The sequence below is a fragment of the Salvelinus fontinalis genome, chromosome 12 (assembly GCF_029448725.1).
Source record: "Salvelinus fontinalis isolate EN_2023a chromosome 12, ASM2944872v1, whole genome shotgun sequence".
Classification (NCBI taxonomy): Eukaryota; Metazoa; Chordata; class Actinopteri; order Salmoniformes; family Salmonidae; genus Salvelinus; species Salvelinus fontinalis.
In genome coordinates, this window is record NC_074676.1 from 217,715 (window position 1) to 244,715 (window position 27,001).

The following is a 27,001-nucleotide window of genomic DNA, read 5'->3' on the forward strand; positions in this document are numbered from 1 at the left end:
TAGGTCTATCTAACGCTGGTCTGGCCAATCAGATTCCACGCTTTAAGATTGCTTTGACCAAGTGGACTGGGATATGTTCCGGGTAGCCTCAGACAGTAACATTGACATATACGCTGACTCGGTGAGCAAGTTTATAAGCAAGTGTATAGGAGATGTTGTACCTACTGTGACTATTAAAACCTCCCCTAATCAGAAACTGTGGATTGATGGCAGCATGCGCGCAAAACTGAAAGCACGTACCACTGCATTTAATCATGGCAAGGCGACTGGAAACATGACCAAATACAAACAGTGTAGCTATTCCCTCTGCAATCAAACAAGCAAAGTGTCAGTGTAGAGACAAAGTGGAATCGCAAATCAACGGCTCAAACACAAGACGTATGTGGCAGGGTCTACAGACAATCACGGACTACAAAAAAAAAACAGCCCCATCGCGAACATTGACGCCTTGCTCACAGACAAATTAAACAACTTCTTTGCATTCTCTGGGGACAATACAGTGCCACCGACACAGCACGCTACCAAAGACTGTGGGCTCTCCTTCTCCATGGCTGACGTGAGTAAAACATTTAAACGTGTTAACCCTCGCAAGGCTGCTGGCCCAGACGGCATCCCTAGCCGCATCCTCAGAGCATGCGCAGACCAGCTGGCTGGTGTGTTTACGGACATATTCAATCAATCCCTATTCCAGTCTGCTGTCCCCACATGCTTCAAGATGGCCACCATTGATCCTGTTCCCAAGAAAGCTAAGGTAACTGAACAAAATGACAATCGCCCTGTAGCACTCACTTCTGTCATCATGAAGTGCTTTGAGAGACTAGTCCAGGATCCTATTACCACCACCCTACCTGTTATCCTAGACCCACTTAAATTTGCTTACAGCCCCAACAGGTCCACAGATGATGCAATCGCCATCACACTGCCCTATCCCACCTGGACAAGAGGAATACCTATGTAAGAATGTTGTTCATTGACTACAGCTCAGTATTCAACACCATAGTACCCTCCAAACTCATCATTAAGCTTGAGACCCTGGGTCTTGACCCCGCCCTGTGCAACTGGGTCCTGGACTTCCTGACGGGCCACCCCCCAGGTGGTGAAGGTATGAAACAACATCTCCACTCCGCTGATCCTCAACACTGAGGCCCCACAAGGGTGCGTTCTCAGCCCTTTCCTGTACTCCCTGTTCACTCGTGACTGAGTGGCCACGCATGCCTCCAACTCAATCATCAAGTTTGCAGACGACACTACAGTGGTAGGCTTGATTATCAACAATGACGAGACAGCCTACAGGGAGGAGGTGAGGGCCCTCGGAGTGTGGTGTCAGGAAAATAACCTCTCACTCAATGTCAGCAAAACAAAAGAGATGATCGTGGACTTCAGGAAACAGCAAAGGGAGCACCCCCCTATCCACATCGACGGGACAGCAGTGTAGAAGGTGGAATGTTTTAAGTTCCTCTGTGTACATATCACCGACAAACTGAAAATGGTCCACCCACCTCAGGAGGCTGAAACAATTTGGCTTGTCACCAAAACCCTCACAAATGTTTACAGGTGCACAATTGAGAGCATCCTGTCGGGCTGTATCACCGCCTGGTACGGCAACTGCACCACCCACAACCGCAGGGCTCTCCAGAGGGTGGTACGGTCTGCACAACGCATCACCGGGGGCAAACTACCTGCCCTCAAGGACACCTATAACACCCGATGTCACAGGAAGGCAAAAAAAAGATCTCAAGGACATCAGATTGCTAAACAGCCATCACTAGCACAGAGAGGCGGCTGCCTACCTACAGACTTGATATCATTGGCCACTTTAATAAATGGAACCCTAGTCACTTTAATAATGCCACTGTAAGAAAGTTTACATATCTCGCATTACTCATCTCATATGTGTATACTGTATACTGTATCCTCCACTATCTATTCTTTACTATCTATTGCATCTTAGCCGCTCTGTCACTGCTCATCCGTATATTTTATACTTATATATTCGCATCCCATTCCTTTACTAGATTGTGTCTGTTTTAGGTTTTGTTGTGGAATTTGTTAGATATCAGGTTTTGTGGTGGAATTGTTAGATACTGTATTACCTGTTACATACTGCTGCACCGTCGGACCTGGAAGCATAAGCATATCTCTACGCTCGCAATAACATCTGCTAACCATGTGTATGTGACCAATAACATCTGCTAACCATGTGTATGTGACCAATAACATCTGATTTGAGAACAACGTGTCACAATGTGGGCCAACTCCAAGTCGGGAGTCTTGGACACTAAGGTGTACCAGTTTGTTTCAAGACAGAGGGTAACATTAAAAAACAACTGCAACGAAACCTACGTTTCTATCTAGTTATCAGGGTTCCTTATAAAAGTGGAACGCACGGAGAGTCAGGTCAGGGATTCTTTAGTGCTGTGGTAACTGTGGTAACCATGATAGGGCCTGAATACATGTGTACGCACCACAGCTTTCTTAGAATACGGAGAATCAACACAGATCGAAGAGATTGAGGCCATGGCTGTGTCCCAAATGGCACCCTATTCCCTTTGCAGTGCATAATAAACCACGGTTGTGTCCCGCAGGGTTTTGGTCAAAGGTAGTGCACTATATAGGGATTATGGTGCTGTTTGGGATGCAAAAAAGATAATCAACCCAGATTGAGCAGATTGAAGCCAGATAATAAACCAAGTCAGTTACTGTAACATTACTGTGTGACTCAGAGGTGATGCCTCTATCGCATATGGAGCGTAGATTTTCCATTCCCCTCCATCCATTCGTACAAATCTATCTAGCACCGTTACCCTAATATTTCACATATTTTCTCCTCTTTTCAGGGGGTCTTAATGAGAATAACAGCCACACGGTTTGTTTGACAGGGGCCTGGAGGTATTTTGTTTTTGCACAGGCTGGAAGATCTCCGGTTGGTCGCCTCAACAGACGGACAGACACTCAATGGGAAAGAGGTCTTCCTAAACCTCACTCCTAGTTCAATAAAGGTGATGACACTGACCACGGTGAAGACCTTGCCTTCCTGGGCTGTGGGGATGAGCACCATCTGAGGCGGGGAAGCCGAGTGAAGGTAGAAGCCCTGGGCCACCACAGTGCTGCCTCCGCTATTGGGGACACAGAGAGAGTAGCCATGAATAAAGACACAGTGTGACCTCCATGGAGAAAATGGCTGTTCGTGATTAGTCACTCGCGTGCCGGATTCAAGGGATTGTTAAATAAACGTCGACTGTCCTGCAAAAATCATCACCTCTTGAAGAACATAGGCATAATTACAAATGCATTATTATTCCATGCCGAACAATTGCGCACATTTAGCTCTATCATCAGAGTCGTACCGCAAGTAACTGCATGCTTTCAGTGATCATTAAAAATCAATTCATCCAGTAATATTGGCCACCATTAATTGGATATTTGAGTGATACACAGTCAAATGAAAGTGAACTACTGTATAAGTGACAAGTAGGCTATGAGTGGTTTACGTTCATTTCCCATCCTTTGTGAGATCTGCCTGTCAAGCAGCAGAAGGGCGTATCTGACGATATAAACTGTCAAAGTTGGCTACACATAGACGTAAGTATACCTAATGTACTCCCCCCCCCCCCAAAACAACGTAGGCCTTCCTAGCGAAGTTCGATCCCCTTTTCTACGTTGTTTGCAAGAGGGTTTAATCACGATCGCTGCTGACAAACATGATAGGCTCCATTTATTGACGGACCAGGTCAAATTGGCTAGCTAGCTAATAACAGTTAACAAAGCTCGAAGGCTACATCCAAATGTCGTTTGATTTGCTTGCCATCTATAGAGGTGAGGACGGTAATCCGACTGGCAATGTTACTAAGTCAAAGAAATGCCGATGTCAAGCTCTTTAGTCTAATCTCTGAGGGAGCCAAATGACACATGTTGTTCGCTTAGCTAGCTCCATGCCAAATCGATAGGCTACCCTCACCCATCTGAAAACACATGCTCAATCAATGCTTTCTGGTCATAAAAAGCATGCAGTTACTTGCTGTATAACTCTGATGATTGATGTGGAATAATGGGAAAGGTGTAGTTCTGACCATGCTCTTCGAGAGGTGATGACATTCCAACCAAATAGTTACAACAGTTATTTAACAATCCCTTGAAAACGGCACATGGTTGCCAATGGTTTTAGCGGAGCTGGGGGTCTCCTTGCCCACCAGCAGCCGAATAGATTTGTATTTCATGTGTCCCTCTTCACCCACTTATCCTTTATGAATGTCTCTCTCACTTTCTCTTCTCCTCTATATACCCCACACTTGCTACTTGTTCTTTCTCTCTGTGACTTCTCTGTTTTCATAAACTCCCCCCATACAATCTCTCATTCCCTCTCTGACACCTGTATCCGATGGAACCTCTTCCTATGGATAAAAAAAATAGCTATATCTCTTTCCCTAGCTGCCTCTGTCGACACCTACTCATTACCCCTGCTATTGCTCTGCGGCCTGCCTTCCTCCTTACTAACGGACGAACTAGCACACTAATATCGAGTACCTGATGAAGGATCGTGTGGGCTGGATGCTGGAGATGAGAGGGTCCTCGTTGTAGGTGAAGAGTACAGGAGCCTCTCGGACCGCAAAGTCCACCCTCACATGCACCGCCTGGAGGGACGGGGCCGACTGGGGAGGGGTTTTGCACATCACCATGGTAACTGACACACTGGAGAAAGAGAGAAAATACACACCGGCATATTCATGAGAGTACACACACACAACACAATTCCTCACATTTGGATAATAACCCAAACCTGTTAAATACAGTGTATGTTTGTCCGCATGTACACACACACAAGCATTTTTACTCGAAGCAGAAACACGATGTTACTCACCTCAGGATCTCACAGGTTGCGTTCCCAACAGTGACCTGTCTGGTGTTGCCACTGTCTAAGAAAGAGCCTCTGATGGTGAGCACGGTGCCTCCTGACTTAGGACCGAATGCAGGGAAGATCTCCCTGATTACTGGGTTCTGTGCGAGACGGGAGGGGAGTAGAAACCACTTCAAACCCAACAACAACCACAATTACAGTTCATTTGCAAATCAGTCAGTTACTGCAAGTAATCAATCCGTCCATCCATCTGACACACTGTACCTACAGTGTCTATGACAGTGGGCACCAACTGTAGTCGTGGAGAGCTAGAGAGAGAACCAACGCTTGCATTTTTAGCTCTCCAGGACCAGGGTTAATGACTGCTGTCCACTGAGTTCATATTGTGATTGTGAGTGGAGACAGCATTCAGTTCTTACCACAAAGGTGAATCCCTGTGTTTGGGACATCTCCTTGCCACTGTGGACCTTCACCACACTACTAGCCAGAGACGAGTTCACAGGAGACGCCGGAACACACACCAACCTACACACACAGAGACGTGTACACACACACGCGATTCAATAAAACATGATTTATCCCGCAAGAGAGGCACAAGGACACCAACAACAAACATTGTGTGCTCACTCTTGTTGGGGTAAGCAAGCAGTTAACCTAATTTGATGATGACTTTACTACGCTGCAGAAAAGCACAAAGAGGCCATCTTTCGGGGGTTCAATCTTCTACACAATGAGTTGACTATCAGAGGGGGGGGATGTTTGGTAACATGGGCTTTTGAGTTAAACGCTGTTGTTTGGCATGGCCTCTTGGATTGGAAAGAGTGAAATTCTGTACGCAGCCATTCTCCCACCAATTTAACACTTAGTAAAGTCATGAGCAGAATGCAATGCAATGTGGGAATGCGCTCCGGCACTTGGAGTCCTCATTCTATGGTGCCATTTCCTTAACATTCTTCATTCAACTGTTTACCCTCACCCTTATCCCAACGCATGATTTAACAGTACACACACAAACACAACACCACACCACCCACCCACTGACTCATCCACAAGCATGCATGCACTACCCCCCCCCCGCCTACACACACACCCCAATCCCCGTCCGTCCTCCCTCACCTGTTGCTGTTGCTCTCTCGTTTCAGTAGTTTACAGGGTGCTCCGGCCACGTCCAGGCTGATGAGCGTGTGGTCAAACCTCTCCGTCTTGTTGAAGCCAAAGTTCCTCCCACACACCGTCACCTTGGTGCTCCCTCCCAGGGGTCCGTTGGCTGGGGAGATCTACACAAACACAATAACAACCCAAGGACAACCTTTAAACATCCTTCAAACAACCTCCAAACAATCAGATGACAAAAAAAGAGAAAACCCTCTACTTCTAGATCCAGGTGCTGGTTTTAGCAGAGACAACTGGCATCCAAAAACAAGTGTAAAAACCACACACTAAAAACGACAAGCGACCAGGCAGACAACCTTTAAACAACAATGGAGGAGTCGCTTACAAGTTCTCCAGTAAAAACATGACTAGCTTGTTCACAGCCAAATCCCACTGTGTCACTGTGTAATGTATCCAGGTTACTAGTGGGAGCTTTGTTTCCATACTTACCAAAAGGGTATATGGCATATAGTATACTGTAGAATTAGCTACAGGTAACTGCCAAAATAATTTAAAAAATGTGAGTAAATGAGGGATACAAAGTATATTGAAAGTAGGTGCTTCCACACAGGTGTGGTTCCTGACATAATTAACCAATTCACATCCCCTCATGCTTAGGGTCATGTATAAAAATGCAGGGCAGGCCATTATTTGGGGCATTATTTTGGCTACCATGGCTATGCCCCCATAGGATGACAATGCGCCCATCCACGGGGCGAGAGTGGTCACTGAATGGTTTGATTAGCATGAAAACGACGTGAACCATGTCAAGGCTGTCTCAGTCACCAGATCTCAACCAAATTGAACACTTAGAGATGCCGAAGCGGTGCCTCAGACAGCGTTTTCTACTACCATCGACAAAACACCAAATTATGGAATTTATTGTAGAAGAATGGTGTCACATCCCTCCAATAGATTTCCAGACACTTGTAGAATCAATACCAAGGTGCATTGAAGCTGTTCTGACTCGTGGTGGTCCAACCCCCTATTGAGACACTTTATGTTGGTGTTTCCTTTATTTTGGCAGTTACCTGTATGGCCTCAGATGACACTAGTCACTAGCAGCTTGTCTTTGTTTATGTAGACACTCTCACAATAAAGACCAAAACAACAACAATAGTCCCAGTGTTTTGGTCAGAGGGAGTGACATAGGGGGTGTTGTGAAATGTTGTGCTTGTGGACAACAAAGCTTTTTTTTTAAACTTGAACTGGCTAGTTACCGTGGTGATGACGGGAGGGCAGGAGTCCTGGGTCCAGAGGGACGCTGGGTGACACTGGGCTGCCCTGGTGCAGCGGCCGTCACACCAGCCACATCCCATAAAACCTGGCGCCAGCAGGCAGGAACTACACATCCACTGTTGCTCACAGCCAGGACCAATCAGAGGGACCTTGGTGATCTGGGCGTACACACGACAGCCAATCAGAATACAGACTAAGCAAAAACAAGTTTGTTTGGTACATATGAATGCTGTGGGTTTGATTCCTGCATTGGTCAACTATATGACACTTTGGATAAAAGCATCTGCTAAGCTAAAATACCATATCATTACTATTATAATATTATATAGTTATGCATTACTTCATTGTAAAAACATCATACTGTACAGTGCCTTCAGGAACTATTCATACCCTTGACTTATTCCACATTTCGTTGTGTTACAGCCTGAATTCAACAGTGGATTAAGTCTTTTTTTCTCACCTATCCACACACTATACCACAATGACAAAGTGAAAACATTTGTAAAATCTTTGAAAAAAAGAGAATTCCACTTTCACATTATGGGGTATTGTACGTAGGCCATTGACAATAAAAAATTTTGTAAAAAAAATTCTCTGATCAATGTGGGCATACGGGGAAAACATTTATTTTCAACTGTTGGCTGAACTGTTGTAGGACATTGATGTCAAGCTTTCAGGACATTGTTTCCAACAATCTGTTGGCTCTGGTCAATGTTGAACACTGTGTCTTAGTGCCAGGGGGCTGGTGTTTCCATCAAACCACTAATGTAAAGAATGTCTGTTATGAATATAAAGTATGTGTGTGTCGATACAGTGCGCGTGTGTGTGTGTGTGTGTGTGTGTCTTTGAGTGTATCATTACACACTGTGTGTCTTTGTGTGTGTGTGTGTTTCTTCATGTCTTCTGATACTCCCTCCCCTGTGTCTACTGTCTACCCACCTTATTTCCTGTCACCAACAATAGTGAGCCGTCCTGGCTGCGCTGGGGGGAGCCGTGGTGGCGCTGGGGGGACAGGAGAGCCACCTCGGGGGACACGGGGCGCGAGTCATCCAGACGGAAGTCCACATGGGGCGTGCTGCGTTTGGAACGGGAAACCACCACCTGGGGAAGACAGAGGCCAGGCCAGCTCAGTTAAACACAGAGTTATATCATTTAATAATAAAAAACCCTGTCTACCGGAGATGCCACACATACCTCAGTTATTAATAAAGCAATGTAATAATGTAGAAAGGCACTGTGGGGTGCTGTACTTGGGCAGACTGCCTAAGCGTTTCTTCAGGTTGCGTAAGTCCACACAGTGTAGAAATACATTTTCGGGAAAAACTCTTTCAGTGTAAACTTAAACAGCTAAAACCAAATATAAAGTATGTAGAAAAGATAATGGACCTATATATTTTTGAAGGTCCAACGCAGCAGTTTTTATCTCAATATCAAATCATTTCTGGGTAACACTGAAGTACCTTACTGTGATTGTTTTCAATTAAAATGGTCAAAAAGAAACAAACATAGCTTCTTAGCAAAGAGCAATTTTGAAAGCAAGAATTTTGATAGGACTGTCTGGGAGTGGTCTGAGTGGGGAGGGGAAAACTGAAAACTATCTGTTACTGGGAGAGGTTTGGAACTCTTTCTTATTGGTCAATTTACTAATTTACCACCTGGTGATGTCCTCAGGAAGGCTAAAACTCCATCCCACCAAAACAGGCAGACATTTCAGGTGGACTTTTTAAACAGCTCTTTTTTTAAACGATTTCACAGTATTATTCCAACCTCATAGTGTGGAAATATATAAAAAACACTGCAAAATCTAGTTTTTGACTGCACTGGGCCTTTAAATAATATAATCTTTGATAACTAACAGGCCCCAAAATAAAATCTAGACAGTCAGGGAACATTGACAATTACCAAAACAATGAATTTAGCAGTATAGATTTTGTTATTATGTTTGAGCAAAATAACACAGCATTAGCCATGGCAAAATGCATAGAGTTCCTGGAAATTAGCTTTAAAAGTGGAAAAAATTGATCTCAGCTCCATGGGAGAATAAATAGAATCACAGGAAATGTGCTTTAAAAGGGCAACATTTTCTCTCAGCAGCACGGCAGAATGTATAGAATTGCAGGAAATTAGCTTTCAAACTGCAAACATTTCACTCAGCTCCATGGAGAAATTAGTAAAAATGCAGGAAATTGGCTTAAAAATTCGAAAATATCTCTACACCACCAAGATAACGGCCTCTAAAATGTTATCTGAAATTCAGCCAGGCCGCCAGGCCGACCGCGCCCCTACCACAGACCCTACCACGGCCCCTTCCAAGCCTTTTTGATCCAGAAAAAAAACTTGACATGAACTTGGGCATGGAGATTTCGTAGGACCGTTTAGTGCTGAGTCAATCTTCTGCTGTTTCTACTAATCGGGTGGCGTACAAGATTGAAGGTTGCAATAGAATAGAATACGGTAACAAAGAGGGAACGTCATGGAATCTTGTGGTGCAGACCAGGTTATCTAGTTGTGAGGGACTATTAACACAGTAACACTGAACTATATTTCACTTCACATGCAAAGTGTGTGTTTTTTCCCATTGGCATTGTATGGGCCCGGCGAGCCACTCCCACTACTGTGTGGAGGGTAATAATGCTGCTATATTGAGAGTGAGATGACAGATTGGCAGATTAGCACTTAACCACCATGGAGGTGGAGGGAGCTACAGTGAGACGGAGGGACAAAAGACATTGCCCGAAGGCAAGAGAGCAGCAAGAGAGCATCTTGTACCTGGACATGTTGTGAGGTGTTTCAGAAGCCTTATTCACACACACACACACGCACATGCACACGCACACACACACACACGCCGACGTAGGCACGCCTTCATACACACACACACACACACACACACACGCACATGCACACACACGCACGCCTTCATGCACACACACACACACGCCCGTATGCACACACACAAACACACATATACGCATGCACGGACAGACACACTCCTACACACAGATGCAGTGCAGCGCACACCTGGAGTGACATATATCATCGGTGGTTACGCTGCAATTACAGGCTTGGCGCTCAGGACCGGTTGGGTTGGGGTGAAACATAACAGTGGGCTGTAATAGAGTGTGGTTCTGTCCTGGTTGACATAGGAACACTTTGGTTATATCATCCACTGTATCACCCGCCCACCCCTCCTCTCCTTCTATCTCTAGCTTATCTCTTGATTGACTATGGCCCTCCGCCAGGTGTGTGACTGCAAGGTGTGCGCGTGCATGTCAGCTTTACTCACTTTAAATGAACGTTGCGTTTCAGTAAAGAGTATGAGGAGGGGCTGCTACCCTCTTAGTCTTAAGTCATGTCAGATAGTCAGATGTGGACACTAACGCCTGTTTTCAAGGTCCTTTGTTGACAAGGCACCTTGGAGCATTGAAACAGTGCAGCTGAAAACCAATGTCTTCTTTTTTGAGAGACTTCAGCGAGTCAATGAATGGCATGTCTCCTTTCTCACAGGGAACACTATTTCCTACTCCACTCTTCAGCTACAACCAAAGACTGAATGGCCTAGTCTCTTTCTCCAGGGGTAATAGTGGTGTGAATTACGGCTTATTGTATTAGACAGGGGAATTTAGCCTATAAACACAGCCACTGTGCTATTTTCACAGTGATATTGAACCATAGGGAGAGATTTCCTGAGCCAGAATGGAGAGACCACGGGCACACAGCACAACACAGCACAGCGTTCTCTTTCGTTCTCCTATCCTCTCTCTTTTGTTCTCTCCATTGGTGCTAAGAGCATTTTTCCTTGGGAACAAAGGGTAAACAGAAAGAAAGGCAGTTGACAGAGGCCTTTCCTAGGATTCTAATAAGAATCGTTCAACCTTACAACCTCTCTCCCTCCCTCTTTTTTCTACACTCGGACCCATATTTCTCTCTCGTACTACAACTCTTCCATTCTACCAATCTTTCCCTACCTTCACCTCGTCTCTTAAAGTCCCCCCCCCCCCATGAGGTCCACTGCATCCCTCTCTCAGGACAGCTGGTCTCCTGCTCTCTCCTTCCCAGACCCCCATCCCGAGACAATGAGGTTAGAAATTTCACCAACAACAAAAAAAAGAGTGAGAAAAAAAACATGCCAACAGCTGCGGGGACTCGGTGGAGAGAGAGAGAGAAATGCTGTGCGAGGGAACGTGTCATCGAAGCTCGGCGCTTGCCATTAACGGGCAGTTCGGCTCATAACCCTGCTTCCGCGCAGCTGTCGTCGCCTTTTCGCCCATTCCCATCGTTCTTCCGTGACTTTTTTAAACACAGTTTTTCTAAAAGTACTCATAAAACATCAGAGAGAGTTTGAGGCCAAACAGAGCTTCCTTTACAGGGGCATGCAAGACAGAACAAAACTCAAAAGCTCTTATCCGCCAGTGTTCCACTTCCACCTGACCTGACTCAACCTAGCCTGGTCCAAGATTGGTTATGCATTATGCATGTAAATGGGCAGGATGTTGGCTGATCTGGGACTAGGCTAGACTGAGCCATCTCCTGAGTAAATCCTGTCTCTATAGGAGACAGTAAGACCGCTGCTGAGGGCCTACAAACACAAATGGGAAGCGGAAAGTGAAATCCACCAATGGCTGTACTTAATAGTCAAAACTAGACGTGGTTTGTTTGCTCAGATGGTACATACGACGGAACGCAGCAGGAGGGTTTGTGGAAGCATGGCGAGGCAAGGTCAGGGGTCATGTGTTGAGCAAATAGGAAGGAAGCCGCCCTCCTCCCAGCTGTGGTGTTTCCTAACCTGCCCCTGTACTGGCAGCCACCTGTGTGTCGGCCCCTTGTGTTCCCAAAATGTCAGGTTTCACTGGTCACGTACCAACATCCTGCCCCATTTACATGCACAAAAAGAAAGGGAGACTGTGCTGTCTGGCCACGGCACCAACAGGCAGTTTTGCAGGTTTGAGCCTTCTGTATACACTCAGGAGCTCAATTGACTTTTTGTTTATGACTAATTCAAAGTTAGCTTTGGGTTCTTCCTCTTCCTTTTTCTTGGGTAAGCAGGTTACAGCACCAACCCTTTGCTGTTCATGGACATTTTTGGGCTCATTCATGCTGCCTCCTTTCCATTGAGTGAGTGTGTGATTTCACACTCTCACTGCTCTCACTCTCGTAAGGCTGTTTAAGTAAAGTGTTACAGTTCCCCTCTCTTTGCCAGTACTCCCTCTTGCCCCCTGTCCCCCTACCTGTATGAGGCGTCCATCTGCGGTGCCCAAGCTGGCCACGGTCTGCTCCTGTGCGGTCGCCACGGCAATAGAGGTGAGCAGGACGTTGCTGAACTGACCGCTGAAGTAGTCTAGTCTGGCCATGGTACTGGTCACCTCCAGACGGTAGCCCTCCTCATGCTTCCCACAGCCAAACGAGTCGTCTGACGAACTCTACACGGGGAGGAAAACACATACAACATAAGATACGTGGATCACATACGGTTGCATGAAATATGTCATGTACAGCCAGTGGTTTTTAACTAGTTACATTCAGAGTGTCTCAACTGATGAGCCACAGCACTTCCCAAGACCCCTAACCTCCCCCCATGCCCCTGTCAGATGAGGGTAAATGGGAGGGAGAGGGATGGAGAGCAGGGCTCCCTAAGCCTCCTCATCTGCTCTTTCATCGGACTCTGCTCGTAATGGAGAGTTGTGGCTGGCACAGTGTGTGTGTGTTTGTGTGCGTGGCAGGAATTCATGGGAAACACATTGGGAATGCGTGCCGGTGCGGCTGCCATGACGTTACACACGCTCACTGCTCTCTCTCTCCTTCTGCTTTTCTCCCTCCCTATTTGTCTCCCTCTCTCTAGCTCGCCCCAAAAGGCATGCAAGAGTCTTCTCCTTTAGTAATAGAGTAAAAGTCCACTCTGTAAGTGTGTTTGCGCCTGGCCTGTTTTCACTAGGCCACAATCCAGAACCACTGTCTGGCAAAGGCAACCCTGTGCAGGTTTTCACTTGGCCACCCTACTCTCTGCTTTGAAAGTAACCTAAGTCGTCATCATTAAACCATTAGAAGAGGTCACCAGTCATTAAAGTGGAGAAAGCTTGGGGTAGGGTGAGGGGGGGTGGTGTGGTCAAGCTAGACAAGCTCTCAGGTCAAGGACCCCCCCCCGTCGGTCATCAATAGTTTATGAAACCCGAGGCTGGCAGGCGGGGGCCGTGACTAAACAGGCGGGGCCAACTACAGAGTTTAGGGTGCTAGCTACAGACTACAGAGGCAGAGGGTTACTGATTAAGAGATCCAGGCTGGGGCCCCTAACACCAACTCCACTTGGCCCGGCCTGGCAGCATCTACTGTTTCACTGTACGCTCCAAAGGGCCCAGACACAACACTCAGTAAGGAACACAACACTGGCCCAAAACCCATATGGGAGGAGAGGGAGAGGAAGAGAGAGAATGAGAGAGAGAGAGAGCGAGAGAAAGAGAGAGAGAGAGAGAGAGAGAGAGAGAGAGAGAGAGAGAGAGAGAGAGAGAGAGAGAGAGAGAGAGAGAGAGAGAGAGAGAGAGAGAGAGAGAGAGAGAGAGTAGTGTATACAGTGATGCAGGTCAAGTGGGTCATTTATTTTCAAATGATCTTAAAACCCAGTTGGAATTAGTATCAACTCACTCACCACACTGACTGATGGTACCTGTACCTTCAGGGAGGGATAGCCAACTAACTAAGCACCCAAAGAGAGACTCTCTGTAAATGAAGTACTACATGTGAGGACTATGTCAGGGTGACTTGCTTGCGATGTGTAACACTGAAATGTCTGGGGTAAACCTCAAAGGCGAGCTTTGAAGCTGAGGAGAACAATGGGAGAGTAATAAATCAAGCGAGCAGCTTGTCTCGAGCAGTCATTACAGACAAAGTAGAGTAGGCCATTACAGGCGAGTTTAGCTCCAAGGTGAAAAGACAGTCCTGGCTGGTAGACAAACAAACAACAGTACAGCTTCAAAGCTACGGTATACCTGAATCCATCATAAGCCAAACCAGGTTGGACTGGCTACAACTAGCTCCAAGGCTATAGCAAGGACAGAATAGATAGAGAGACAACTACAGAGGGAAATCCAGGGTAAAAAAAGCACTCCTGGCTAACATCTCTGGATGTACATAATGCCAAAAGCCACAGCTGTACTGCAGAGGGCCAGCAGTGCTGAGCTGTCAGGCCGGAGTTGATTCACTCTACAAGAACCTCATCTTTCTTTCAGAAGAGAAGAATATTATCTGACGTCTGAGAAGGAGAGAGGACTGACTACCTAGAGTGAAAATAGATCAGGTGGGTAAGATATAATGTGCGTGTGTGTGTGGGGGGGGGGGGGGGGGGGGAGATGACGGATGGACCGTCTTTCATGTGTCTACAGTGTGTGTGTGTGTGTGTGTCTGTGTGTGTGTGTGTCTGTGTGTGTTTACTTTTGCCCGGAATCTCCAGGCCAACAACTTTGATCCATCATAACTCCCGCTGTCCGCACCTCTAGATACGAGTCTCACGCAAGTAAACCACATGAGATACAGTCCATGGGAAGTGGTCCGAAGTCTGGGACCTCTCTCTCTCTCTCTCTCTCTCTTACTACTCCCAGAGATTGAGATGTCATCAAGCCAGGATACTACGGAGATCACCACAGAACCGCTCCGAAAACAGGACCAGGGGAGATTATTTTGATAGCAAACAAACAGGGTCCTATGGAGTGTTTGTAAAAGCAACGCTGAGCGGTAGGAGGGAGAGACGAAGAAAGAGAAAGGGTTCCGGAGCATTCCACAGAACTCTGTGAAGGTAACGCTGAGGATCAAGGGGACGTAATTGGACAGTGGAAGGGTGTTTTGACAAGTCGTGTTTGAAGCCCCATTGCTATTATCCGAGAGACCTAGGGATTTTCTTTGGCACACAGTAACACAGTCTTGAAGAATAGTCACGCTGTTGTCATGGCAAACGATTTCCTTAGCGAGGTTAACTATGTTCTCTACTCTCTCTCTCTAACTCTCAATTTTTTGTTGTTGCTCTGATTTGAAATTGAAAGAGACATTTTAAGGCAAAGAAAGGTGAACTCCCAACTGGTTTTTGGTCTCCAAACCTTTCCCAAGTTTGAGGAAGATGTTTTTGTCCAGTAAAACAGAAGCCGGGGGGATATGTGAGACACTGTACACCTTTTTCCCCGACACTTAACCACCGGCCATTGTCTGCAACACAACGGCCAGGCGATAGGGTTACTATGGCAGCAGCGGCTCAGTGTTTAGCTGCTCCGCGGGGCCCGCTAGCGACCCATGTGAGTGTGTGTGTGTCTACATGAGTGTGTATGTGTGTGTGAGGCCTGCCAGAGTCAAGAGGGGTGTGTAATCCGCGTGCTGGGTACAGACAAGGTGCAGAGAGAGGTCTAATGTCCTTTTCATACTCCTACTCTGACCCTCGGGCCAGGCTCCCTTAGAGTAGACACACCAGTGGCTCTAGCGACACACAAAACCACTGGGCTTGGGCTGTGTTACTATTTATTATTTGATTTATAATTATTTATTTTTGTATCCCCTTTTTCGTCATATCCAATTGGTAGTTACAGTCTTGTCTCACCGCCGCAACTCCCGTAGGTACTCGGGAGAGGCGAAGGTCGAGAGCGGATCGTCCTCTGAAACACAACCCCGCCAAGCCGCACTGCTTCTTGACACGATGCACGCTTAACCCGGAAGCACCAATGTGTCGGAGGAAACACAGTACACCTGGCGACCGTGTCAGCGATGGGACAAGGACATCCTGGCCCGGCAAACCCTCCCCTAACCCGGAAGACGCTGGGTCAATTGTGCGTCGCCTCATGGGTCTCCCTAACGCGGCCGGCTGCGACATAGCCCGGTATCGAACCAGGATCTGTAGTAATGCAGCAAGTACATCGATGCAGTGCCTCAGACCGCTGCGCCACTCGGGAGGCCCGGGGCTGTGTTACTATTAATAGTAGACACACACCTACACACTCACTTCACTCAGTCATTAAAATACACTGGGGGCTACTGCTTAGAGTAGACAGAGACATATATATATATACACACACACACACACACACACACACACACACACACACACACACACACACACACACACACACACACACACACACACACACACACACACACACACACACACACACACACACACACACACTTTGTTATTGCTGATTTCTTGAGTGGGGCAGCAAAGCTCTCCACAAAGTCAGCTGGCCTTTTAGTAGAATAACACAACTCTGCCCCCTGACAGCTTGCACTGACTGTTGTTTGTGTGTGTACTTATTAGGGAGCAAGTGTGGTTGGGTTGTAATGGGGTGTGTGCATATGTATGTTTTGTAGAGTCTGGAAGGGGTGTTGATGGGTTGTGTGTGAGTAATTGCGCATGTACGTATATGTGTGTTTGTTTGTGTGTGGAGGCCCCCCACACAATATACGTAGCTTGCGTATATTATATGTGTATGCATGGTTCATGAATGTGTACATGTGTGTGTGCATGTGTTGTTAGGGGGGTAGGGACACATAATTATATTCTGAGAGTCCCACGGGTGACACTTGGGCTAAGGGAAGGCACGTGTGTGTGTGTGTGTTTGTGTATGTGTGTATGGGTATGTGTGTGTGTGTGTGTGTGTCAGGGGAATTAGAGAAGCTGACAATAATGTTGGATTAGACCCTGGCGCTCCGAGGCCAGCTGGTCTGGGGCGATGCGTGCCCTCCGGATGCCAGGCAGAGTTAGGGGTTAGTGTGTGAGTGTGTGTGTATGGGTTAGGTATGGTGACCCAGGGTGGCATGGGTGCATTGAGCACGGACAGAGAACAACTTCACACATCATATAAACAGACGCCAGAGGAACTCAGTCAGGCTGAATAATATTCATTTCTGTTTTGGAGTGTTAAACCCACCCCTCGTTGGGAACGAGCGTTTCAGTTCATTGAGGGAGAAAAGTACAGGGTCTAAAAGCCCTTGTTGGTGATGGGGCCCACTCTAAACTTCTCTCTAACCCTCCTCTCCCTTTACCCTGTATTCCCATTGTTTCTTCTTCCCCTCTCGCTCCCTGTCCACACTCTTCTCCACCTGTCCCTTCTCTCTCTCCTCTCATTCCACTCACTCACTCACTCACTCACTCACTCACTCACTCACTCACTCACTCACTCACTCACTCACTCACCCTTCTCTCTTTCCTTCTCTCTCTTTCGCTTCCTCTCTCTATCTCTCTGTCACCGAGGCACAACTTGGTGTCCGTGGCTCATTTGAATAGTCAAATGATCTGTCAACGCAGACCGGGGGGCTGTGGGGGCCTTTGTGAATCCTGCTGGGGAACAATGCAGCTACCCTTGGGTACCACACTCTATATAGTCACACACACACACACACACACACACTGGCTGAATGAATGATGAGTGAATGATGACCCAGCACCTCTCTCTCGCTCTCCCTAAGCTGCAGAATGCAGTTACTAATAATTTGCTCCTTAAGCTTGGTCTCGTGTAGCAAGAGGAGTGCAGTGTCGAGATGTAGAGAGTTTGGGCCAAAGATATTATTTGTGGTCGTACTGTGATGAACTTCTATCCTCAGAGCTCTTCCTCCAGCACGTAGCGGCGCTCCGTCATCTAAACAATGACTGATATCTGGCGATGGGAGGGAAACAGGGAACATCATGGACCTATAGAGCATTCTTCACTAGCCCAAGACTTTCTCTTTTCTGTGACCGATAGTCCAGCCAGTCCATACAGCATATTTACTGTTGCATGGCAGGCAGCCGCCAGCCTAGCATGTTAATTCAATTAGACCAAACAGACCAATGCAAATTGAGGATAATTTAGTGTTGGGGCAGCGGGACGTGCGGAGTTAGAGCCCATCATTTACCCGCCATGCACTATTAGCATTAGCGCTTATCTACTCGTATTCATTACCAACCACCGACAGACAGAAGGGGCTTCGAGGGGGAATCCTTTCCTCCATGAACCACCCCCCTGTCTCCTACTACTGCATTACAGTAATGGACTCTGGTATAAGGAAAAGGAACTGCCCAGAGCAGAGTGCACTGGAGAGGAGTTGTCAATGGCCAATGCTCCCTGATGAGTAATAAGGAAACGTATCCAACTTGGAATAGGGAACATGCACGATTCCAAAAGAGCGTAACTGCTTTTCAAAGATCCAAGATCCAAACTGACATGCTTTAAAGCGCTTTCCTGCCAAACTCATAGAAACGGAATTCCTGGTTCTCAGTCAGTAGTAGTCTGGACTAATCAATTCCACCCGGCCAGCGAGCAGCAAAACATTTAGCAGAGCCTTTTTACTGACGGACTTCACGGTGAGTGAAGTTACACGTCTGAAAGCCTGCTCCTTCCTTCAGGTCATCCCGCTACCACTTGCATGGTGTGTTTAGGGCTCTCAGTGTGTGTGCGTCTGTCTGTCTGGTCTCTCTCACTCACTCTTTTTATTTTTTGGACGACCAACGCAGAGCAAAGGGAGATGGATTTACACTGAACCATTCAGACCTTAGCTAAGTGTATATGAGACAAGGTGGGGAAACACAGAAGGACCACAGCACCAGTAGCAGTTCCAACAGTAGGGACTTTAAGATGAACCAGATAACCAAGAGTTGTAAACAGGGTCAGGAAACTATACACTGTATCTTGGCTCTGGGTCTGACAGCAGGGCCTGGGGAGCACTGGGGCACTGGGGAGCATCAATATTCTGTGTGCATGCCTAATTTATTTATCTTAAAGGCCCAGTGGGCTCAAAAACATGTTTTTCCACACTATGGGGTTGGAATAATACTGTGAAATTATACAAATTATGAAAATGGCCTTTTAGTGTAAGAGCTGTTTGAAAAGAATGCCTGACATTTCAGGCTGTTTTGGTGGGATGGAGTTTTGGCCTTCCATGGTGACATCACCATGCAATACATTAGCTAATAGACCAATAAGAATGAGTTTGAAACCTCTCTGCTAATAACAGCCAATAAATGTTTTTTCTGCTCCCCACTCAGACCACTCCCAGACAGTCCTAACAAAATTCTTGCTTGAGAAATTGCTCTTAGATAAGAAGCTATTTTTGTTTCTAATTTTACCATTTTAATTGAAAACAATCTCAGTAAGGTACTTAGTTGTTACCCAGAAACGATTTGATATTGAGATAAAAAAAACATCTGCATTGGACCTTTAAAGTATTATTTTTTCCCCAGCATTGGTTATCTTATCTTAAATATGGGATGTGCATATCACCTTTTGCTTTCTTAACTGACACAGGATCTGAACATAGCTACTTCTTCCCTTCTTTCGTCCGTCGTACTGCCAGATGGTGAAATGTGATTCATCACTCCATAGAACGCGTTTCCACTGCTCCAGCGTCCAGTTGTGGCGAGCTTTACACCACTCTAGCATACACTTGGCATTGTGCATGGTGACCTTAAGCTTGTGTGTGGCTGCTTGACCATGGAAACCCCTTTCATGAAACTCCAGATGAATAGTTCTTGTGCTGACGTTGCTTCCTGAGGCAGTTTGGAACTCGGTAGTGAGTGTTGCAACCGAGGACAGACGATTTTTACGCGCTACGTGCTTCAGCACTCGGCGGTCCCCTTCTGTGAGCTTGTGTGGCCTACAACTTCGCGGCTGAGCCATTGTTACTCCTAGATGTTTCCACTTCACAATAACAGCACATACAGTTGACTGGGGCAGCTCTAGCAGGGCAGAAATTGGACAAAATGACTTGTTGGAAAGGTGACATCCAATGACAGTGCCACTTTGAAAGTCACTGAGCTCTTCAGTAAGACTGCCAATGTCTGTCTATGGAGATGGCATGGTTGTGTGCTCAATTTTAAACACCTGTCAGCAACGGGTGTGGCTGAAATAGCCCGAATCCACTCATTTGAAGGGGTGTCCACGTATATATAGTGCACTTTTGCTTTAACGAGAACGCAGGTTTAAAAATCAACGCAAACTTGGAGAGAACAAACACAACTTTATCATACGTATGCTATTCCGATTTATTTCATGACAACTTGCAGGTGGTGGTGGCTTTTAGTATTTTCTTTTGTAACTATTTCTGCACCAGCTGAATACTATAATGTCTGTAAAACAAAAAACACACAACAAAAGGCAAACTAACAATGGGCAAAGCCCCAGTTCAGAGAAATGGTCGGCAGTGCAACAATGCATCATTGTACTGCCTTTTCACACTCATAAACTCCTGGAAGTTGGCATCTACACACACACACAGACACACACAGACACACACAGACACACACACACACACACACACACACACACACACACACACACACACACACACACACACACACACACACACACACACACACACACACACACACACACACACACACACAGAGATTATGTGAGAATAATTCATTATGATCTAAATACTGTACATCTGGTTGGTTTCTCAAGGGCACAGATCCAGGAACACTGTTAATGCTGATCTAGCATCAGTTTAGCCTTGAATCATAATGAATAAGGGGGGACGTGATCCTAAATCAGCACTCCTCTGGGACACTTCGTGAATACCGGCCCAGTACTGTTAATGCTGATCTAGGATCAGTTTAGCCTTGAATCATAATGAATAAGGGGGGACGTGATCCTAAATCAGCACTCCTCTGGGACACTTTGTGAATACCGGCCCAGTACTGTTAATGCCAGAGAAGAAATCTTCAAACAGGATAGGTTTTTGTATTTGACTGTAAATATATTATAGCAACATATAAACAGGAAGTTGTGTGTAATGCATCACCTACCTTCTTACTCTTCTTCTGAAACATGACTGAACATTGTCACGGTAACCGGTATGACGACTGCCAAAACAACCTCAAGGGTTCATTGCTGGAGACTATTATAGGATACATCAAACCAGTAATTGCTGGTTGTTTTATTTTTTATTTAACCTTTATTTAACTAGGCAAGTCTTTTAAGAACAAATTCTTATTTACAACGACGGTCTACCCCGGCCAAACCCTAACCCGGGAGCCCAACTTTAAAAACAAAATCTTTCTCTTTTGACACAATCCCTGATGCACAAAGACAAAGTTTTCTTGGAAGTGAATTGGGATAGTCCATTAGATGCATGGCCAGATACTGGGCTTTCTGACCGTAAAATACACCATTCAATTCCAAGAAAAACAGTTCATGCTCACTCAGGTGTGAGCATGCCCTCCCTTCCTTTTCCTCCTTTGACAGCAATATGATTCATCCAGAGATCACCAATCCCCAGTGGGGTGGATAACATCAAAGCCTCCTACCCCAATCTGAATGGTGTCCTGGGGATTTGGCTAGATAGCCTAGGTCTCTGTTTGTTGGTGCATTGTATGGGAGCGCGACAGGGTGATAAAACCCACACAAGCGTTGAGAGGATAGGGATTGAGAGGTTGGAGTAAGAGGGTGGGGGGTGTCTTTCTATTCTATCCCCTCCATACTTGAGTAGACATTCAGACACAATCTCTTGGCTCCATTGTGTGTGGCTTAGTATAGCTGAATGGAATGACTGGGGGTTTAGCATCAGCTGATGCCAGAGTCAGAGTATGCTTTGGCCCGGAAGGACTTTAAATCCCCTTCCATTTCTTAACCAAGGTATCTTAACCAAGGTTTATATGTACTCAAGGTTCATCTGAACCGAACCCTGAAACATAAAATCTCTCACATTCTGTCAATGTATCATCAGTTCACTGTTGACCGGCGCGTGGACACTTCTGTCCATGTATCCGCTGCATGGTGGACTGGCTCAAGGCCTGCTTTTGTCCATATGGCTAACGGCAGGACCAACTATACGGACATATGGGTGACACTTTATATTAAGGGTCCATAATAAACCTTTTATAAGGCATTTATAATGCATTTACAAACAGTTTGCTCACCATTTATTATTCCTTATTCCCATATTTGTAAATGTTAGTAAGCTATTTATTCACAACAGGTATAAATATTTTAGTGATGGGGGAAAAAAACAATACGGTTACATATTGCAATATTATTTTGGATGATGTCACAGTGCCTTCAGAAAGTATTCACACCCCTTGACTTTTTGTTGTGGTACAGTCTGCATTTAAAATGTATTAAATTGAGATTTTGTGTCACTGGCCAACACACAAATCCCATAAAGTGGAATTATGTTTTTAGAAATGTTTACAAATTAATAAAAAATGTAACGCTGAAATGTCTTGAGTCAATAAGTGTCACGACTTCCGCCGAAGTTGGTCCCTCTCCTTGTTCGGGCGGCGTTCGGTGGTCGAAGTCACCGACCTTCTAGCCATCGCTGATCCTCTTTTCCTTTTCCTTTGGTTTTGTCTTGTCTTCCATCACACCTGGTTCCAATCCCATCAATTACATGTTGTGTATTTAACCCTCTGTTCCCCCTCATTGTCCTTGTCGGTGATTGTTTGCTTGTAAGCTATGTGCAAGATATGTTCTGGTGTGTGACGGGTTTTGTACCCACTTGTATTATTTTGTATATTTTGGTTTTCAGAGTTTTTGAGCACTTATTAAACTGCTCTGTTTTATACCAAGTTCAATCTCCTGCGCCTGACTTCCCTGCCACCAGGGGGGTCACATAATATGTTGAATGGACAATCTGTGCAATAATAGCGTTTAACATATACAGTTATCTGTATGGTCCCTCAGTCGAGGAGTGAATTTCAAACCCAGATTCAACCACAAAGACCAGGGAGGTTTTCCAATGCCTAGCAAAGAAGGGCACCTATGGGTAGATGGCTAAAAATGTTAAAAGCAGACATTGAATATCCCTTTGAGTCTAGTGAAGTTATTAATTACCCTTTGGATGGTGTATCAATACACCTAGTCGCTACAAAGATAGAGGGGTCCTTTCTAACTCAGTTGCTGGAGAGGAAGGAAACCATTTAGGGAGTTCATCATGAGGCCACTGGTGACTTTAAAATAGTTACAGATCGTCTTTAATATCTATGATTGAGGATGGATCAACAACATTGTAGTTACTCCACAATACTAACCTGAATGACAGAGTGAAAAGAAGGAAGCCTTTACAGAATTAAAAAAAAAAAAAACATGCATATTGTTTGCAATAAGGCACTAAAGTAAAACTGCAAAGAATGTGGCAAATAAATTAACCTGTTGGGGATGGGGGCGCTGTTTAGACTATTTATGCTAATTGGGTAATTTTTGAAACGGCTTCCCACAAAATCCTTGATCGTACAATATGCATATTATTATTATTATTGGATAGAAAACAGTCTATAGTTTCTATAGGAGTTGAAATTTTGTCTCTAAGTGGAACAGAGCCCATTCTACAGCAATTTCCCTGACATGGATTCAGATTTCAGAAATGTTGGCCACTGTTCTGAAGTCAGTTAAAAGGGCACTGATATTGCTATGACTATACGGACACTTCTTACGTCTTCCCCTGGATGCCTTTACGTGATGACGATTCCATTGGGGTCGATTGCGCGTTCACAGGCCCTACAAATGAAAAAACCCTGAGGCTAGTCATTCTTTTGGAGCTGCGTCATGCGCCTAGAGGACACCGGCCCGCACCTGTTCCAAGCATTAGTGAAGGGGGTAATATTACTCGGGTCATGTTTCTACTCGTTATGGGAGTTAAAAACATCATAAGGTAGTTAATTTAAAGCGTTTTATAGCAATTTATATCCGTTTAGTGCGATTTTGGGACATTTATTTTTGCAACGATGTGAATAGTTGGGCACGCTTTTCAGTTCATCCCGAACGCAGTTGGCATTTCCACATGGCAAGAGGACAGCTTTCCACCAAAAGACGATTGCTCCCAAGAAAGGATCCTTTGCCCAAGATACTGATGGAAGAACAGCTCAAGGTAGGACATTTTTATTATGATAAATCGTGTTTCTGTCGAAACATTTTAGTGGCTTAGGACGCCATGTTTTTTGACGTAGCTTCGCTTGGCGCAAACTGTATTGAAAAGTAAGGATAAATTAAAAAATGTTATTCCGCAATTGTATTAAGAATTAAATTGTCTATCAATCCCTGTCCACCCTATATTTTTTAGTCACGTTTATGAGTATTTATGTATAAGAGTAGATCACTGTCTAAGTGGCGCAAGGACATTTTCTGACCAGCTTGTCTACATTTCACATTGTCTAACCATGATTTTGGTGGCTAAATATAAACATTTGCGATCAAACTCTATATGGATTGTGTAATATGATGTTACAGGAGTGTCATCGGAAGAATTCTGAGAAGGTTAGTGAAAAAATTAATATCTTTTGGCGATGTTGACTTTTATCGCTCACTTTGGCTAGAATCAATGCTGGGCTGCTATGTGCTATGTGCTATGCTAATATAACGATTTATTGTGTTTTCGCTGTAAGACACTTAGAAAATCTGAAATATTGTCTGTATTCACAGGATCTGTGTCTTTCGATTCGTGTATGCTGTGTATTTTTACGAAATGTTTGATGATTAGTAAGTAGGTAAACACATTGCTCTAAGTAGTTTTTCTATTCCATTTGTGACGGTGGGTGCAATTGTAACCTATGCCATCTACCTGAAATATGCACTTTTTTCTAACAAAACCTATCCCATACCATAAATATGTTATCAGACTGTCATCTAATGAGTTTTTTTGTTGGTTAGGGGCTATAAATATCTTAGTTTAGCCGAATTGGTGATGGCTACTGGTGTTGGTGGACAAATAAAAGATGGTGGATTATGCTAATGTGTTTTTAGGTAATAGATGTACATCTTTACATATTGTGTCTTCCCTGTAAAACATTTTAAAAATCGGACATGTTGACTGGATTCACAAGATCTGTGTCTTTCATTAGCTGTATTGGACTTTAATGTGTGAAAGTTAAATATTTTAAAAAAATATTTTTTTTGAATTTCGCGGCACTGGTTTTTCAGTGGGGGGGGGGGGGGGGGGGTGTGCCGCTAGCGCCACGCTGATCCTAGACAGGTTAACTTTATGTCCTGAATACAAAGAGTTATGATTGGGGAAAATCCAACACAACACATTACTGAGTACCACTCCTCATATTTTCAAGCGTAGTGGTGGCTGCATCATGTTATGGGTATGCTTGCCATCGGCAAGGACTAGGGACTTTTTTGGGGGATAAAAATAAACTGAATAGAGCTAAGTACAGGAAAAATCATAGAGGAAAACCTGGTTCAGTTTGCCTTCCAACAGACACTGGGAGACAAATTCAACTTTCAGCAGGACAATAACCTAAAACACAAGTGTCAGCTCTGATCTGTTTCACCTGTCCTTGTGCTTGTCTCCACCCCCTCCAGGTGTCGCCCATCTTCCCCACTTATCCTCTGGGTATTTATACCTGTGTTTTCTGTCTGTCGGTGCCAGTTCGTCTTGTTTGTCAAGCTTACCAGGGTTTGTCATCTCAGCTCTTTTCCCAGTCTCTCTTTTTCTCATCCTCCTGGTTTTTGACCCTTGCCTGTCCTGACCCTGTACCCGCCCGCCTGACCACTGCCTGTCTCTGTCCCTGAGCCTGCCATCCTGTACCTTTGCTCCTACTCTGGATTATCGACCCCTGCCTGCCTTGACCTGACGTTTGCCTGCCCCTGTGGTTACAATTAACATTGTTACTTCACACAGTCTGCACTTGAGTCTTACCTTGATTCCTGATAAAGGCCAGATCTACACTGGAGTTGCTTACCACAACGACATTGAATGTTCTTTGTGGTAAGTGGCCTACTTACAGTTTTGACTTAAATCGGCTTGAAAATAAATGGCAAGACTTGAAAACGTCTGTCTAGCAATGATCAACAACCAACTTGACAGAGCTTGGAGAATAAAACAATCAAAAAATAGCAAACACTGTACAATCCAGGTGTGTAAAAGCTCTTAGAGACACCCAGAAAGATTCACAGCTGTAATCGCTGCCAAAGGTGATTCTAACATGTATTGACTCAGGGGTGTGAATACTTATGTAAATAAGATATTTCATTTTCAAAAAAAATTTAGCAAAACAAAAATACATGTTTTCACTGTCATTATGGGATATTGTGTGTGGATGGGTGACATCTATTTAATTCCATTTTGAATTCAGGCTGTAACACAATCTGTCAAAGAGTATGAATACTTTCTCAAGGCACTGGATATTGATACCTTGACTGTAGTATAGATTTGGTAGCGCTTTCCTGCAGTCCAATGTTAGGTTTTGTATGGTTACATAAGAAAGATGGTTACTTAAGGCAAAAAACAACAACAAAAAGTAGGGTGGTTGGTTGAAATGCTGAGACCAGGTTGCATAACTATGTGTGTGAGGTGTATACATTTGTTTCTAAGTAAATGTATTTAAGACGACCATGAAACACTCTGTGTGACCCAGATTTAGCCGACTGCAGTAAAAGGTTAAAAAAAAAAATAGAGAGAGATTTTTTTGTTGCGTTAGGTAGCGTTAGCTAGCGCTAGTCGGCTGTGCGTGCGCCAAAACTCTGGTATTGTTCATATTATAGCTTGTTCTCCATCTTCTTTTTAAATAGTTAGCCAACATATTTCTCTGTAGCAGACATTTCTTCTCTCTCTGGAGCAGACATATAGTGAGAAATATTTTTGGAACATGAAATCGCAATAAAAACTGTGTATCGATTCACAATACATGTAGAATCGTGAGAATCGCAATAAATATTGTATTGGCTCTTAGTATTGTGATAATATCGTATCAGGAGATCCCTGGCAATTCCCAGAACATAATATATTTCCACATACTGTGTGGCATGCTTATTCTTTTACCAGGTATGGCTTGAATGTCTACCAATGGCATCCCCATCTTTTATCTGTTCA

General features: G+C 44.9%; 1 protein-coding gene across 2 annotated transcripts in view; it reads right to left on the reverse strand.

Annotated features, from left to right (window-relative positions):
• The window catches only part of LOC129866590 (hepatocyte growth factor receptor-like), an 82,716-nt gene that overhangs the window by 37,693 nt on the left and 18,022 nt on the right, over positions 1 to 27,001 (reverse strand). For both annotated transcript variants that reach the window (XM_055939338.1, XM_055939340.1), the window contains exons 3-10: positions 12,475 to 12,666; positions 8,186 to 8,347; positions 7,228 to 7,404; positions 5,972 to 6,132; positions 5,275 to 5,380; positions 4,859 to 4,995; positions 4,525 to 4,689; positions 3,014 to 3,116 (exon numbers count right to left, since the gene is read on the reverse strand). In XM_055939338.1, the coding sequence (XP_055795313.1) occupies positions 3,014 to 3,116; positions 4,525 to 4,689; positions 4,859 to 4,995; positions 5,275 to 5,380; positions 5,972 to 6,132; positions 7,228 to 7,404; positions 8,186 to 8,347; positions 12,475 to 12,666 (1,203 nt within the window). The remainder of the gene's footprint in view (positions 1 to 3,013; positions 3,117 to 4,524; positions 4,690 to 4,858; positions 4,996 to 5,274; positions 5,381 to 5,971; positions 6,133 to 7,227; positions 7,405 to 8,185; positions 8,348 to 12,474; positions 12,667 to 27,001) is intronic.